At 36.7% G+C, this 17,957-nt stretch overlaps 1 protein-coding gene across 2 annotated transcripts in view; it reads left to right on the top strand.

The window, feature by feature from the left end:
* The window catches only part of ATAD2 (ATPase family AAA domain containing 2), a 73,932-nt gene extending 56,760 nt beyond the window's left edge, over positions 1-17,172 (top strand). For both annotated transcript variants that reach the window (XM_032415864.1, XM_032415865.1), the window contains exons 20-28: positions 5,015-5,150; positions 6,150-6,346; positions 6,897-7,056; positions 9,394-9,516; positions 9,643-9,786; positions 11,263-11,658; positions 13,519-13,652; positions 14,902-15,030; positions 15,848-17,172. In XM_032415864.1, coding sequence (XP_032271755.1) covers positions 5,015-5,150; positions 6,150-6,346; positions 6,897-7,056; positions 9,394-9,516; positions 9,643-9,786; positions 11,263-11,658; positions 13,519-13,652; positions 14,902-15,030; positions 15,848-15,892 — 1,464 coding nt within the window. In that variant the 3' untranslated portion in view covers positions 15,893-17,172. The remainder of the gene's footprint in view (positions 1-5,014; positions 5,151-6,149; positions 6,347-6,896; positions 7,057-9,393; positions 9,517-9,642; positions 9,787-11,262; positions 11,659-13,518; positions 13,653-14,901; positions 15,031-15,847) is intronic.
* Positions 17,173-17,957: the final 785 nt, after the last annotated feature.

Below are 17,957 nucleotides of genomic sequence, written 5' to 3'. Positions count from 1 at the left end.
ATAGTACTAGAAGTCCTAGCAACAGCAATCAGACAACAAAAAGAAATAAAAGGTATTCAGATTGGCAAAGAAGAAGTCAAACACTCTCTCTTCACAGATGACATGATACTTTATGTGGAAAACCCAAAAGATTCCACCCCCAAATTACTAGAACTCATCCAGCAATTCAGTAATGTGGCAAGATACAAAATCAATGCACAGAAATCAGTTGCTTTCTTATACACTAACAATGCCACTGTAGAAAGAGAAATTAGAGAAACGATTCCATTTACAATAGCACCAAAAACCATAAGATACCTCGGAATAAGCCTAACCAAAGAGGCAAAGGATCTATACTCTAGGAACTACAGAACACTCATGAAAGAAATTGAAGAAGACACAAAAAGATGGAAAAACATTCCATTCTCATGGATCGAAAGAATAAACATTGTTAAAATGTCTGTGCTACCCAGAGCAATCTATACCTCCAATGCCATCCCAATCAAAATTCCAATGACATTTTCAAAGTGCTGGAACAAACAATCCTAAAATTTGTATGGAATCAGAAAAGACCCTGAATCGCCAAGGAAATGTTGAAAAAGAAAAACAAAGCTGAGGGTATCACGTTACCTGATTTCAAGCTATATTACAAAGCAGTGATCACCAAGACAGCATGGTACTGGCACAAAAACAGACATACAGACCAATGGAACAGAATAGAGAGCCCAGATATGGACCCTCAACTCTATGGTCAAATAATCTTCAACAAAGCAGGAAAAAATATGCAATGGAACAAAGACAGTCTCTTCAATAAATGGTGCTGGGAAAATTGGGCAGCTATATACAGAAGAATGAAACTCAACCATTCTCTAACACCACACGCAGAGATAAACTCAAAATGGATGAAAGACCTCAATGTGACAGAGGAATCCATCAAAATCCTAGAGGAGAACATAAGCAGTAACCTCTTTGACATCGGCCACAGCAACTTCTTTCAAGATACATCTCCAAAGGCTAGTGAAGCAAAAGCAAAAATGAACTCTTGGGACTTGATCAAGATAAAAAGCTTCTGCACAGCAAAGGAAACAGTCAACAAAACAAAGAGGCAACCCACAGAATGGGAGAAGATATTTGCAAATGACACTACAGACAAAGCGCTGATTTCCAAGATTTATAAAGAACTCAAACTCAACACCCAAAAAACATAAGTCAAAAAATGGGCAGAAGACATGAACAGACACTTCTCCAAAGAAGACATACAAATGGCTAACAGACACATGAAAAAAATGTTCATCATTAGCCATCAGGGATATTCAAATCAAAACTACATTGAGATACCACCTTACACCAGTTAGAATGGCAAAAATTGACAAGGCAAGAAACAACAAATGTTGGAGAGGTTGGAGAAAGGGGAACCCTCTTACACTGTTGGTACAGCCACGCAGCCACTTTGGAAAACAGTGTGGGGTTTCCTCAAAAAATTAAAAATAGAGCTACCCTATGACCCAGCAATTGCACTCCTGGGTATTTACCCCAAAGACACAGATGTAGTGAAAAGAAGGGCCATATGCACCCCAGTGTTCATAGCAATGTCTGCAATAGCCAAACTTGGAAAGAGCCGAGATGCCCTCAACAGATGAATGGATAAAGATGTGGTCCATATATACAATGCAATATTACTCAGCCATCAGAAAGGATGAGTACCCAGCTTTTACATCAACATGGATGGGACTGGAGGAGATTATGCTAAGTGAAATAAGTCAAGCAGAGAAAGTCAATTATATGGTTTCACTTACTTGTGGAACATAAGGAATAGCATGGAGGACATTAAGAGAATGAAGGGGGGGGAATCGGAGGGAGAGATGAACCATGAGAGACTATGGACTCCGAGAAACAAACAGGGTTTTAGAGGGGAGGGGGGCGGAGGGATGGGTTGGCCCGATGAAGGGTATTAAGGAGGGCACGTACTGCATGGAGCACTGGGTGTTATACAAAAACAATGAATTGTGGATCACTACATCAAAAACTAATGATGTATGGTGACTAACATAACGTTAAATTAAATTAAATTAAAAAAAATAAAAAGCCCACATCCAGATAAAATTTCAGGATGTCAGAAGTACAGAGGAAAATTTTAAAATCTACTGAGAGAAAGACTACTACCAGGAAGGACTGAAAATCAAATTGCTTCTACCTTCCCATTGGTAACACTAGCTACTAAGGAGACAAGTGAGCAATATTTATTTCTAGAGTTTTTTTTTTTTTTTAAGATTTATTCATTTATTTTAGAGGAGGGGAGTGGCAGAGGGAGAGGGAGAGAATCTTTTTTTTTTTAAGATTTTATTTATTTGACAGAGACACAGTGAGAGAGGGAACACAAGCAGAGGGAGAGGGAGAAGCAGGCCTCCCGCAGAGCAGGGAGCCCGATGCGGGGCTCGATCCCAGAATCTTGGGACCATAACCTGAGCCGAAGGCAGACACCCAAAGACTGAGCCACCCAGGCACCCCTATTTCCAGAGTTTTGAAGGAAAATAATTTTAAACTTTTGATTTTCTTCTCAACAAAGTAAGCATTTGAGAGAACAAAACAAAGATTTTTAGGGAGAGAGGCTGGGGAAGAGGGAAAGAGAGAATCCTAAGCAGGCTCCGTGCCTAGCGCAGAGTCCGATGCAGGGCTCAGTCTCACAACCCTGAGATCATGACCTGAGCCGAAATCAAGAGTCAGATGCTTAACCAACTGAGCCACCCAGGCACCCCAAAGACAGTTTTGAATATGCCATGCCTAAGAAACTATTACCCATAAACCCTTGACTGAAAGAATTAATTATTAAAGGATTATTTCTCTTGAATTTTTATTTTGTAGAAGTGGCATATAAGAAGCAGTGAACAAAGAAAATAGTAAAACTTATTGTCACAAAATTGTGATAGAAAAAATTTTTTAAGGAATGTGAAACTAAGTTGGTCTTGGTCTGAATTTAGTAATGGCAGGAAGGACATAGCAAAGGAGAATAAGGAAGTAAATGCACATTCAGATTTTTGTCTGATATGTAGATACTGACTAACCTTACAGTTTGCTAGAAAAAGCTTAGATATATCTGTTAAAACTTTTAACAATAAAAAAAAATACAGCATATAACTTCCAGGCCACCAGAAAGGGGGAAAAGGCACAAATTCCAGTAAAAATCCCAGCAAAATAGGTAGGATCCTAAAAATCAGTGTCAAAGGAAAAAGTGCTTGAATTTCCCAAAAAAATGTTGAAAAAGCTATGAGGAGGTTCTTGGCCCACCAAATATTAAAGCATACCACAAAATTAGAAATAAAACTGGAATTTGGGCCAGCATGGAGAAATTAATGTAATAAAATCCATTAGACTCTTATTTACATAGTAATTTAGTAAATGAATTAGCAAAGATAGAGACATTTCATAAATGATGTTGAGGCAATAGGAAAAGCTTCATATAACATACTAGGAACATTTTCGTATATGGGAGCATGGAAGACCCTGTAAATCAGGTTATGCAAAAGCTATGAGTGTAACCTTCTATATATCAAAGATACCCAAATCAAAGTACAGAAGCATCACACAAGGAATAAACATTATTATCCTCTAATAATAATACTGGGTGGGGGGAGGGGCACCTGGGTAGCTCAGTCGGTTAAAAGTCTGCTTTCGGCTCAGGCCATGATCTCAGGGTCCTGGGATCGTCCCACATTGGGCTCACTGCTCAGCAGGGAGTCTGCTTGTCCCTCACCCTCTGCCCCTCCCCCTGCTTGTGCGCTCACACTCTCTCTCTCTCAAATAAATAAAATCTTTAAAAAAAAATAGTGGAAAAGTTAAGAGGTTGTTTAGAAACATCCTTTTGGGATCTCTTTTGCTATTCTTTTGGCAGTAAAATATGCATAACATAAAATTTACCATTTTAACCATTTTTAAGTGTACGATTCAGTGACGTCAAGTACATTGCATTGAGTATATTCACAGTGTTGTGCAGCCATCACCACTATCTGTTTCCAGAACTTTTTCATCATCCCAAACAGAAACTTTATACCCATTAAACAGTTACTCCCCATTCCCTCCTTTATCTAACCTCTAGTAACCTCTGTTACAATAAATTTCTGTCTCTGTGAATTCACCTATTTTATATACCTTGTATAAGTGGATTCATATGGTATTTGTCCTTTTGTGACTGGCTTATTTCTCTTAGCATGTTTTCAGAGTTCATCCATGTTGTCGCATGCATTAGAATTTCACTCCTTTTTAAGGTTAAATAATATTCCATTTTATGTATATATCACATTTTTATCCATTCATCTAGTGATGAATATTTGGATTGTCTCTACCTCTTGCCTACTATGAATAATCCTGCTATGATCATTGGTATACAAGTATGTGTTTGAGTGGCGGTTTGTTTTTTGTTTTTTTTCAGCTCTTCAGATCTGTATACTAGATTACATGGTAATTCTGTGTTTTCCATAGCCGCTGCACCATTTTAACATTCCTATCAGCTCAGGGGTTCTAATTTCTCTACATCCTCACCAGCACCTGTTATTTTCTAGCCTTTATTATTATTTTTTTAATTTCTTTTTAAATATTTCATTTTTAAGTAATTTCTACACCCAGAGTGAGGCTCAAACTCACAACCCCGAGATCAAGAGTTGCATGATCTATCAACTGAGCCAGCCAGGCACCCCCTAGCCTTTATTCTTATCCTATCTCACTTTGGGTTGTGAATGTGAGTTAATTGATCCCAAAAAACCCTTGAAATCAAATTATTGCCATGTCACTTGCCACACGAATTATACTTTGGAGTCTTGAGTTTTAAAGAAGATCCCCTACTTTTTAACTCCTACTCTTTTGCATATATGATTTATATCTAACTCTAGCATACATAAAAGATCTGTGTTTTAATAAAAACATCTAGTACACAGTTCAGGTCATTAAAAATATGTGTGTAATAACCCACTGTTGCATTGAATGATATATATGCATAGTATTATGTATACACATATATAATGCATGTATTTTCTTTTTTAAGGTGCAAGAATTATTTATCCGTGATTATGGAGAAATTTTCAATGTCCAGTTACCTGGTAAAGAAGAACGAACAAAATTTTTTGAAGATTTAATTCTAAAGCAAGCTGCTAAGCCTCCTTTATCAAAAAAGAAAGCAGGTTAGTTTCTCTATCAAAGTTTAATGTATAATAATTTCGAGAAAGTGGGAATAAAATATTAATGGCATTGTCATCTTCTAATAACACAAACTCAAAACCTCAGTTGTTAGGTTTGCTTACAAATCTCTATGCTTCCCATTAAAGTAGACTAAAGATCTTAAAGCATACAAGGACTTTCCTACTGTAGTCCCAGTCCATGGAGAATTTCAGCTGGAATTCATAGTAAAGCTCCAGCCTGTCTTCCCAAGCCCGTTTTTGGCACTTTTGTTCTCCCCTCCTTCCGCCATCTCTTTCCTTGCAAACACTCTGTTTTTACACCACATGCATCATATTCCTGTCTTTTCATAATTTCATTTATGCTTGCTCTCTGTCAGTAATGCTTCTATCCTCATTGCCTATCTCTGCCTAAGGAACTACTTGTCCTTCTATAATTCATTTTTTTCCTCTTTAACATATCTAGGCAAAATTAATTTTCTACCATTTTGACCCAGTGTACTTTTTTCATACTACTAATATAACATTACAATGATGTGATAATTGTCCCTTACTCCTTTAATAGATTGTCAATTTATTGGGGCATCACTCTCATACTCCTTTTTTATCCTGAATACTCAGTGCATATCTGTTTAAACAAAATTAAACTTACTACATTTGAAACATACCACAGTTTTTTATTAGTTCAGAAATTAACTCGTAAAAAGCTTTTTTTAATAGAATATTCTTGTGCTGGAAATAATGCATTTTGAAAGTTTTAATAGCCTCTTAATTGATCTTAAAATGGAACAGAGGTAGTGACTTAGGAATTAACATTACAAATAAATTACCAATTGTTGCTGGAGGGGAGCTAGCGATAGAGATTATGGTAGCACTTGAGTATTTCAAATCCTCTAATTCCCGGCAGATGTAAGGAGGATAACCCCTGAAAGCCTGGCCCCTGAATCATTTGTCAGCCTTGCTATGATGGGAGAGTAGTAACTAAAATCTTCTGTTCGTGTGAAGTTTTGCAGGCCTTGGAGGTCCTCCCTGTCGCACCACCACCTGAGCCAAGACCACTGACAGCAGAGGAAGTGAAACGACTAGAAGAACAAGAAGAAGATACATTTAGAGAACTGAGGATTTTCTTGAGAAATGTTACACATCGGCTTGCTATTGACAAGCGATTCAGAGTATTTACTAAACCTGTTGACCCTGATGAGGTATTGATTTAATCTTAGGTCAAATTTGTTCTAAACTATAATGAATTAGAGAATATTTGAATTGTTTATGTGGTTCCCTGTCTATACTCCGAGCTTATTTTCTTTATGTAGAATATACCGAGTAGTGTCCTAAGCACATGGAGACTTAAAAGCCATGTAATGCATTTTCCTTTCCTCCAAAGAGTAGCCAGTTAACTTTGTCTGCCAACCCAAACATTCTAGACATAATTTAAGATTGACGTAAGGCTACATAATATTGTGACCTACATAGTTTAAAATGATCTGGAGAGTGAAGTGTGAAGTCTTAAGTTGACATTGAAGGATGGGTGACATTTGGATAAGGAAAGAGGTCTAAGATATTACTGGAGATACAGGTGCCCAAGAACAGGAGTAAATACAAAACAGAGTCAAAGGTTTCATATTAATACATTATCGTTATTTCTTATATATTTATTCTCTCTGCCCTATATTGCCTGGCAGAGCAACTGGACTCAATTTTTTTTTATGTTCAGAGTTAATTTAGTGATTTGGTCATTTGCTTGAATTTTAGGTTCCTGATTATGTCACTGTGATAAAGCAACCAATGGACCTTTCATCTGTAATCAGTAAAATTGATCTCCACAAGTATCTGACTGTGAAAGACTATTTGAGTGATATTGATCTAATCTGTAGTAATGCTTTAGAATACAATCCAGATAGAGATCCTGGAGGTGAGCATTAGTGGGTTTGTTTTCCTCCCTGGGGGCGGGGGGGACAGGGACTGCTAACATTTAGTGAGGGTTGACTTTATGCCAGGTGATACAAACATTTTACATTCACAGTGCCATTTAGAACAAAATGAAGTTAGAGAGGTTAAAAAACATATTCGGGGTCATACTGCCAGGAAGTGGCAGAAGCAGAATTGGAATGCAGGTTTCTTTGACTGCAGCATACCTGTATTTACAATTCCTTGGTGTATCCTCTAACGAGACACAGAATTGCATAACAACTTAGCTTCTTTCCTTTGTTTATCAGTGCTCTTTCTCCAAGTGGAAAATAAACATTCTGTAATAAAAAAGGTTTGAAAACATTTTCTCAGAGCCTGGAGCCTGACGTGGGGTTCCATCCCAGGACCCTGAGATCATGACCTGAGCCAAAACCAAGTGGACACTTAACTGACTGAGCCACCCCAGCACCCCGACTTGCTAATAATATTTTAAAAACTAAGCCCTCTAGATTTATTATGGTGATCAATTCATAACATATATAAATGTTGAATCACTGTGTTGTCCAGTTGAAACTAATATAAGTCAACTACGCTTCAATAAAAATGAAAACTAAGTCCCCCATTTCCTCTCTCCAAAGGTGGACATTGTTAAGTTTGGGGATCTTTTTAGACCTTTTCTATACATATACCTATTCTGTCCTCACCTATGCAATCTATTAAAAAAAATAAAATTTATAAAGTAAGGATTTTTTAAATAATATATTTGTTCATATATATAATGATATTCAACTTGATACACTTATTCTGTTATCCAAAAATATTTTTCTTCAGTGCTTCTTTTTCCTAGCTTCCTATTTTTGTTTTGTGGATAGTGTCCTTAACTCTCTCAGTGGATAATTTTTTTTAATAGTCCCGTTTGCTATGTTAACTCTCTCCCCCAGTACATTGGCTTTCTGTTTTCTAGTTGGTAGTGTTTATAAATTAGACCGATTAGCATAGGGACCTACTGAGAGTTTCTTCAACAATTGAAAAGCTCACTGTTCTGCTTCCAGTCCTCTGCCCTCTCCTCCCCTAGGCTTTAACCTGTAGTTCAGGGTTCTGTAGGTTAACCCTGGGGAGCAGGCTACCAACCTGAGAACACCCCTAATTGTAGAAAGAAGGAAGCATTTACCCTGGATGCTGAGGGCTTTTTCTGTATCACTACAGTCAGGCTGCTGCTACGTCTCCTGTCCACGGTGACAATCTAAAACTACTTTAGACCAGTGGTATGCCTGCCGCGGGCAGTCAGCATCTCCTAAAGGGCTTGTTAAGATGCCGCTTGCAGGGCCCCATTTCCATGGTTCCTGATTCTGTAGATGTAGGGGAGGACGTGAGAATTTACATTTCTGACAAGTTTCCAGGTGACACTGATGCTACCACACTTGGGGAACCAGTGCTTAGGCTTTTGCCTTTGCCCTTCTTTGGGCCCAAATGCCATGTTAGAAATCCCCTGAAGAATCCTGATATTCTAGCTATTGCTGCCAACTCCCACCTGGGTGTGAATATTACAGCCTACCTCCCTGTGAGGGAACTGATCCAGTTGTTCAAGCAGTTTTACATTCACTTATTTTTTTTTTTTTTTTTTTTTAAAGATTTTATTTATTTATTTGAGAGAGAGAATGAGAGACAGAGAGCATGAGAGGGGGGAGGGTCAGAGGGAGAAGCAGACTCCCCGCCGAGCAGGGAGCCCGATGCGGGACTCGATCCCGGAACTCCAGGATCATGACCTGAGCCGAAGGCAGTCGCTTAACCAACTGAGCCACCCAGGCGCCCAGTTTTACATTCACTTATTATCTGCCCTCTGCCTCAGAGAATATTCCAGTTTACGGTGCTTGGATTCTGAGTATAGGGACTTTTCCAGTGTTTCCTGTGTAAGGTTGCTATTTAATTGTCTGTTTAGTTTCTGTGTCAATGCAATAACATCCTTTCTATCTTCTAAAATTCTTTTACATCTCTGGCTCACTAACGACACCGATAGCCTTCCTTGCTGTTTTTGTTGTTGTCATGTTGTCGTATAGTCTTGCTGTTGATTGATTTTTTTTTTCCCTGATATTTCAAGGGGGGCTAGATAGGGCAGAGCAATAAAATTGTTTAGGTTTAGCCTGCTGTATTGAGTCGGATGTCCAGAACATTAGATTAACAGCAAAAACAGAATAATACAATTCCAGTAACATTTACTATTCATGGTAAAAGTAAAAAAGGAATTTTAATGACTATAATCTTAGCCCAACATGTTGAGCTTATTTTTGGTAAGTTATTGAAAGGAGAGATTTTAAAACTGAATTCTTTCTTCATTTGTCAGATCGTCTTATTAGGCATAGAGCCTGTGCTTTAAGAGATACGGCCTATGCAATAATTAAAGAAGAACTTGATGAAGACTTCGAGCAGCTTTGTGAAGAAATTCGGGAATCTAGAAAGAAGAGAGGTAGGAAAATGATTTAGCATCAGAAAAAAGATGCCTCTGATGTAGTGTATTGAGTCCTTTTCATTAACCCTTCATGTAGTTTTGAAATCTGGACATTTGACTTGATATCCCATGTCTGTCTATAAGGTTGTAGCTCGTCCAAATATGCCCCATCTTACTATCATGTGATGCCAAAGCAAAATTCCACCTCTGCTGGTGATAAAAGATCAGATCCGGAGCAGAATGAAAAACTCAAGACAACCAGTACTCCTGTGGCTTGCAGTACTCCTGGTAAGTGCCCTTGGGTAACTTTTACTTATGAAACCGGCCTTTATTTTCTACTGATGCCAGTTACTTTCTCCTTAGTTTCCTCTATATCGTTGTGGTAAATTACCTTGATTTTGTTAATGTTAAGGCAATTTTGCATTCTTGAAATAAATCCAGGTTTATAATGATATGCCACTTGCAGTCCCAGCTCACCTTCATCTAACTGCGGATTGACTGATTTGAAATTGATTTTCATTTCTATAAATTCTAGTCTATTTCCTCTTCCTCCTTATTCTTAGGGTGTAACTCCAGAGGGTACTAACCCAGAGCCCATGGGTTTTCCCAAGGCCTCCCATCCTTGGCAGGCTCTTAATTCCAGTTTTTGTTCTTTAAGCCCTATGAATGTCCCAACTCTGCTCAGCATCTTAGACTCTCAGTTATTCATTTGTTTTTCCAGATTCTGGTATCATAATTCCTCGGTGTCTTGTTAGATCTCAGATGCTTTTAAACAGAATTTTTAAAATTCTGTGTGCTTGTGTGTGTGTTTGTTGCGGGGGTTGGAACATTACCTTATTGTATTGCGTGCTTGTCCATCCTGGGGTAAGTGATTTGAGATAGAGTAAGCCCTTCTTTTGTAAAAATGGGAGACAGCAGCTGGGAAAGGGAGGATGAGAAGGCAGACAAGCAAGAGATCTGTACACCAGCGGCTCTGGGTCACATCAGCTTTGGGCAAGTATGTGTATGGAAATTGGGGACATGGACAGTGTCTCCTTTAGAACAGTCCATCCCTAGCTGTACACCCAGCAGGATTGCGTACATTATGTTCACTGAAAGACATGTACAAGAATGTTCTTAGAACCAGTATTTATAATAGCCCAAAACTGGGAGCAACCCAAATGCCCACCGACAATAGAATGGGAAAATACGGATTATTATACAACAGTGAGAATGACTAAAATTCAAGCACATGCAACAGTATGGACGAATCTCCCAAACAGAATATCACAGTGTAGTTATTCTGTATCTGATCCAGGCAGAATGTTTCAGCTCTGTATAGCTTAGTTTTCTTCATCTGTAAAACAGTGTTGATAATGGTAGCAACCCTGATCCGGTGAAAGTGAAATTTCAGGGGGTCAGTACACAAAGAGCTTAGAAGAGTCCCCACCACGTGGTGAGCACTCAGTAAGTGTAGGCCATTTTCTCCAGTTCATCGCACAGCGATTGTTGTTATGGGGTCATCATACAGTTCATATCATTGCCCTCCTTAAAATTATTCGAGATAAAATCCAAACTCTTTAGAAGGACACGTTATTGCCCACTTTCTGGCTTCTTCTCACAGTACTCTCTACCCTTGTTTCTGTGTTCCAACCATAAAAAACTACAGCAGTTTCTCAAACTCTCTACCCTCTTATATCTCAGGAGGTATTTTTCACTCACTTACTTAGACTTTAGAAAATTGTTGAATGTTCTTTTAATCCTTTTTCTTTAAATTCTTTGAAGCTCAGTTGAAGAGAAAAATCCGCAAAAAGTCAAAGTGGTACTTAGGCACCATAACAAAACGAAGGAAGATTTCACAGGTGAAAGATGAGAGCCAGAATGTCACAGATGACAAAATTGAGAGTGATACAGAGGAAAATCAAGATACAAGTGTAGACCACAATGAGACTGGAAACACAGGAGAGTCCTCAGTGGAAGAAAATGAGAAGCACCAAAATGCCTCTGAAAGCAAAATAGAATTGGGGAATAATAATTCAAGTATTTGTGGTATTGAAAATGAACTTGAAGAATCTGGGAAGACCCCAGCATGCACAGAAGTGAAGAAAGATAAAATTGTTTGCAATGGAGATGCTTCTGGCTGTCAGATAATAGATATTTCTGATGAAAATGAAGCAAAAGGTAAGTCTTTCTCAATTAAAGCAACTTACTAATTTTAATTTTAAAAGATGTTTTGGGGCACCTGGGTGGCACAGTCGGTTGGGTGTCCGACTTGGTTTCGGCCCAGGTGGCAATCTCAGGGTCGTGGGATGGAACCCCACATCGGGCTCCGTACTCAGCTCAAAGTCTGTTTGGGATTCTCTTTCCCTTTCCCTGTGCCCCTCCCCACTCACTCTCTCTCTCAAATAAATAAATCTTTAATTAATTTATTTATTATTATGTTATGTTAGTCACCATACAGTACATCATTAGTTTTTGATGTAGTGTTCCATGATTCATTGTTTAAAAATCTTTCACTCAAAGTTTTTAAATGACTAATTACCATCTCAGTTTATTCCTTTTCCTTGTCTTTCAGAATGTAGGTGTTAATTAGGAAAAATAGCAATTTCTTTACTTAATAACTGTTGATCTTGTAAATCACTATTGTTAAAAGCACAGTGTGGCATCACATAGACCTGGATTTGAACCCTAGTCCTCTACTTAGTAACTTGTGAGCTTGGGCAAGGTCTTGACCAGTCAGTCTCCCTTTTCTCTTCTGCAATATTGGGGTAGATAGTGGTCGGGTAATGAAATATTTTGAAACTTGAATAAAATAATCCATCTAAAGCACGTAGCAAAGTGCTTGGCTATACAGTTTTCAAAAACTGGCAGGATACCCTCTTCTTTTTAAGCAAAATCAGCAGTTTTCTGTAATTCTGGCTGAGTGATATAGAACAAATGTTACTATCATTGCTCTATTTCTATTAGGGGTTAAGTCCAAGATTATTTATATTTATTCTAATGATCCTTTCACCAAAGTTTTTCATTTAGAATTGTCTTCTATCTGGATCTTCTTGGATCTTTAGCAGTAGATTTGTTTGGGTTTTGGAAAAGTCAAACATTATTTAGTCTTACAAAGCAAAAAGAGGGATAACAGTTAAAAAATTCATTTTGGTCAAAAACAAGTATTGAAGATGTTCATGAGACTTTTTTTTTTTTTTTCAGTGTCATAAACTGTAGGCAAATCTTTTTCAAGGACTTCCTTGAAATGAGTTCTAGTGTGTTTGAGTAATCATAGCAGGATAGACTAGGATATAGCCTTTTCAATGTGGATATTTTAAATGTTAATCTCTGGCTATATAATGTAGTATGTTTTGTTTGGGTTCAGAATTGTTTTATTTTTCTTTTATCATCTTTTTTTAAAGAACACTATTTAATGGGGGATAGGTACCTGTTTACATATCAACAGATTTGGGTTCTTGTTCTGGCTCTTAACAGTTAGGTAGTTGACCTTAGAAAAAAGTCCCTTCACCTCTCTTGGCCTCATTTTTCGTATCTATCAGTGAGTAGATTATTCTAGATCAGAGATAGGCAAACTTTTTCTGTAAAGGGACATACAGTAAATATTTAGTGGTACAATCTCTGTCCCAACTACTCAACTCTGTTAGAAAAGCCACATTGACACACATATGTAAAATGGGCATGGTTGTGTTCTAATAAGACTTTATTTTAATCAGTAGGGCAGATTGGGCCTATGGGTGGTAGTTTGCCACTCCTAGATAACTGAGGTCCCTTCCAGCTTTTACATTCTAGGACTCTCATGCCGAAGTAATCTTGTGCAAAGGATCCTGCTGAGGGTCCTTTGAAATACTCCATTTGAGAAGTATTTCTCTTTCTTTTTTGAGAGTAGAAGTGGCAGCATCTTAATCTTACAGCAGAGCCAATAAACCAGGGTTGGTGTTTGTGTTTTAGTAAATATGTCCTGCTATTTAATCTGCCTAATATTTCTTTTAAACTTAATGTCTGTGAACCACATAATAGTTATTTAACTTTTCATTCTAGAAATGTGTGTTCTGCGAATGACTCGAGCTAGACGTTCCCAAGTAGAACAACAGCAGCTCATCAGTGTTGAAAAGGCTTTGGCAATTCTTTCCCAGCCTACACCCTCACTTGTCGTGGACCATGAACGATTAAAAGTATGTAAATTGAAATCATAATGCTTTCGGTGTGCAGATTAGTAACAGAACCCACCAAAAATGGACTTGTGATAGTACATTGTGTCAATTTGACATGCAATAAATAATGATCTTTTATAAAAGGGTGAACTTGGTATAGAATAACTTTCATAAAAGCAGTGTTTGGAGGTGGCTAATGTGTTGATATTCTGGTTTGTAACATACTTGTCTGCATTATTGATCCTATACATTGTTTTGGGTTTTTTTTTTAAGATTTATTTATTTATTTAGAGACAGAGGGCAAGCATGGGGGGTAGGGAGAGGGAGAGAATCTCAAGCAGACTCCCTGCTGAGCATGGAGCCCGTCACAGGGTTCAGTCTCACAATCCATGAGATCCTGACCTGAGCCAAAACCAGGAGTCAGATGCTCAACCAACTGAGCCACCCAGGTGCCCGTATACATTGTTTTCTGACCGTCATCAGTGACCAATTTATTTGGTTTTTATTCAACCATAATGGCTTTTTTTGTTGTTGTTGTTAACTGAGAGGTAATGGCATGTCCTTGTAGGGCCGGACTTAAAGGATCACAGAACTTAGTGAGTCCACTTCAGTCATTAAGAAAAAGAACTGGGCGCCTGGGTGGCACAGTCTGTTAAGTGTCCCACTCTCTGTTTCGGCTCAGGACATGATCTCAGGGTCGTGAGATCGAGCTCCACGTCGAGCCCCACATTGGGCTCTGCGCTCAGCGTGGAGTCTGCTTAAGACTCTCTCCCTCTGCCTTGTGCCCCTCACTCACTCGCTCTCTCTCTCACTCTCTTCCTCTAAAATAGATAAATAAATCATAAAAAAAAAAAAAGAACTGAAGTAGTGAGGTGGTTCATCATTTATGTACTATCTCTTGTTTCACATTATAATGTACTTGCATTGCCATAAAATACCCTGCAAAAATGTTGCTTTTTTTCTTATTAATCTAGTTTGAGGTTATATTTTAATTTGTCTGTAGAGATTTATGGCTAAAATTGAAATTGGCCACCTCCTCAGCTATAGTTTTTAGGTTGGGAGTTACCCAGGGCAGAGGCCAGGATCCTAGAACGATGGTGAAGTGAACTACCGGTAAGTATCAGAGCCACTTTCAGAGGCCACCATGTCTCATCAAGTAATTGGTCTGCCCTCTTCTGGTTTATATGCTAAAAATTCCCCAAATCTTCAAAATTAAAATATCTCACGGAATTTATCTCTCACATATGTAAACACTCATGTTTTCTTTTAGAATCTTTTGAAGACTGTTGTTAAAAAAAGTCAAGAATACAATATTTTTCAGTTGGAAAATTTATATGCAGTAATCAGCCAGTGTATTTATCAGCATCGCATGGACTATGATAAAACAACACTTATTCAGGTAAGCTAATCTATATAAGAAATTATAAGATTATAAGAATTTTTAAAGACCATTTTTTAATATATGGACTATGGATTATTTCTATATACAACTAAGTTCTATACTTTTTGAAATCTAGCACTTCACTAGTTTGTGTTTCTTCAATAAACATTGGAACTGTAGTATCAGTAGATTGAAAAATCTCTATTTTGTGTGTGTATTAATGAAGATACATAGCTCTTTTTCAAGATAGCCTTAAGATAGACCTATGTGTCTTTACTTAATCTTGCTTTATAGTGGGCATTAGTACTAATTTTTAAAAATAGATACTGGATGGTAACAATATAGTATATATCTATAACAATATAGTATATCTATAATAAATCTATTTACCATGTATCTATAGTATAATGTATCTATTAGGAGGTACATACTGATGTACCTACTAGTATATAATATACATAGTAATTAGTATATCTACTAAGTATACTGTGGTACCTACATAGTACGATAGGTATGTAATATTAGTACCTATAAAATACAGAATATTAGTATCTAGAAATACACTAGTGCCTTGATTATAACTGTTTGAACTTAACATAAGATGACTGCATCTCAGACTTATTTCAGAGGGATTTAAATAATGAAGTCCCATTGGTGATATCAGTTTAGGTGATAGTCTTAATCCTGAACTAAATTTCCATTTTCTCTCTCAGATATATACATGAGTTAATAATATTCTTGAGGTTGTTGATGTAAAACAATAGCAATAGAGTAATGTTTCTTTAACTTTTTTCATACTGAAAGTTACTATTTTTCCTTTTTACCCTTTATCTAGAAAATGGAGCAAGAGGTAGAAAACTTCAGTTGTTCCAGATCATGATGCCATGGTATCAAGTATTCTTTATATTCAGTTGCTATTTAATTCACTTTTGTCATGTCCATATAAGTGATACAAGATGAAATCCTGCATCTTTAAGGAAAAGATTAAAATAGTAAATAAAAATATTTAAACTTTTCTGGTATTTATGTACATGTGTAAGATAAATTACAGAAATGACTGATAAATATTTGAAATTTGAACAAGGCACTGTAGTAATAGTAATTCTGTAGTGTATCAGTAGTTGAAGTATGGCCAACTCTTAATAAAAGTTATTTTAATAACTAATGTTTTATGGCACTTAAGAGTAATTAGTGACATTGACATTTTTTTGTTTTAAGCACTTTTAACGTTTTTCCTTCCTAAAAATATTTTCTTGTATCAGACTAGAAACTTACTTAACCATCGTGTCTTTGTGTCTTTGCCATCCTTTTGTTCTTTGTTTTTTTCAATGCCCATCTCCTATTTGCCTTTAGCTTTCTATCCCCATTTACTTAAAAGCCAGGGTTCAGGTCATTTGTGGGAAGGCCCTGAACAACTTCTGTACTTGAATGCCAAAATTTAGATAAACATTTTTATAATTCTAATTTGGGTTAATAAAGATTTTAAATATTTTTTTGGTTTATTTTTATGATTATACACACAGCAAATGTATTAATATCTACTTTGTTCAATATCTTTTTAATAGCACAAAGGTTTTATATTTGAAAACTCTATTATATCTTTCTAAATTTGTGATTAGGTTGTATTCTATAGATAGTTTTTATATACAATTATATAAATATAAATATTATAAATTTTGTATTAATGATACCAAAAATACATTTCTTTCTTAAAAGCAATAAAATCATTCACTGCCATGCATGTTCTCTTGTTTTGTTTTTTTACAAAGACATTCTAATATTAGTTTGTAAAACAGTTGGAAACTTCCTTCAAGGGAATAGGAGATAACGATCTCATATGAGAGATTCTGGATTCTAAAACAGTTTCCGAGTTGAGTTGCCTTTTGTTGTTGATTTATCTGGATATTGTATTTAAAGCCTTATAAAACCCAGGAATTTAGATCCCTTAACGAATAGATATCCTCTTATATAATGCACAAAGCAATGCCAGTCACTGAAAAAATGTAAAGCAGTATATGTTTTTGCACTTATGTATACACACATACTCATTTTTATTGAAGCTTATTATAACTCCAGATACATGTTTTGTATCTAGAGGATTTCATTTTGTATGTATAGCTTCTGTAATAAATTTTAAAGGTAAAAATTGCTTCTCAAACTTGTTTCTATTTCATTATTTAAAATACCCTAAAGATAATCCAGTGCAAAACAAGTATGAAATCTGTTTTATTACCATGCATAATTTAAAATGCTGTTGACACTGGAATGTTGATATGGTATATGTTCATTAGCTACAAAGACTAGTGTGCTTCCTGTCCTTTTCATGATATACTGTCTACAAACATGGGAAGTAGTATGTATACATTTCCTATGTAGACTTTCAAAATCATGCTGAAATTGCATTATAATTTTTTGCTTAAAAGTGCAATCAGTCTATAGTAATTAAGACAAGAAGAAGAAATAAAAGGCATCCAGATTGGAAAGGATGAAGTAAAGCTATCACGAATGGCATGATTTTATATGTACAAAATCCTAAAGAATTCACAAAATATCTGCTAGAACTAATAAATTCAACAAAGTGGCAGGATGTAAAATCAGCATAAAAATCAATTGTATTTCTATATAATAGCAATGAACAATCCAGAAAGAAAATTAAGAGAGCGGGGCGCCTGGGTGGCTCAGTTGTTAAGCGTCTGCCTTCAGCTCAGGTCATGATCCCAGGGTCCTGGGATTGAGCCCCGCATCGGGCTCCCTGCTCAGCGGGAAGCCTGCTTCTCCCTCTCCCACTCCCCCTGCTTGTGTTCCCTCTCTCGCTGTGTCTCTCTCTGTCAAATAAATAAATAAAAATCTTTAAAAAAAAAAAAATTAAGAGAGCAATTCCATTTACAATAGCATCTAAGATAATAAAACATCTTAGAGTAAATTTAACCAAGGAAGTACAGGAC

The sequence above is a fragment of the Phoca vitulina genome, unplaced genomic scaffold, assembly GCF_004348235.1.
Source record: "Phoca vitulina isolate PV1807 unplaced genomic scaffold, GSC_HSeal_1.0 scaffold18, whole genome shotgun sequence".
In the NCBI taxonomy this organism is placed as follows: Eukaryota; Metazoa; Chordata; class Mammalia; order Carnivora; family Phocidae; genus Phoca; species Phoca vitulina.
The sequence above is the reverse complement of the archived record's forward strand: the minus strand, read 5'-3'. Positions and strand labels throughout refer to the sequence as shown.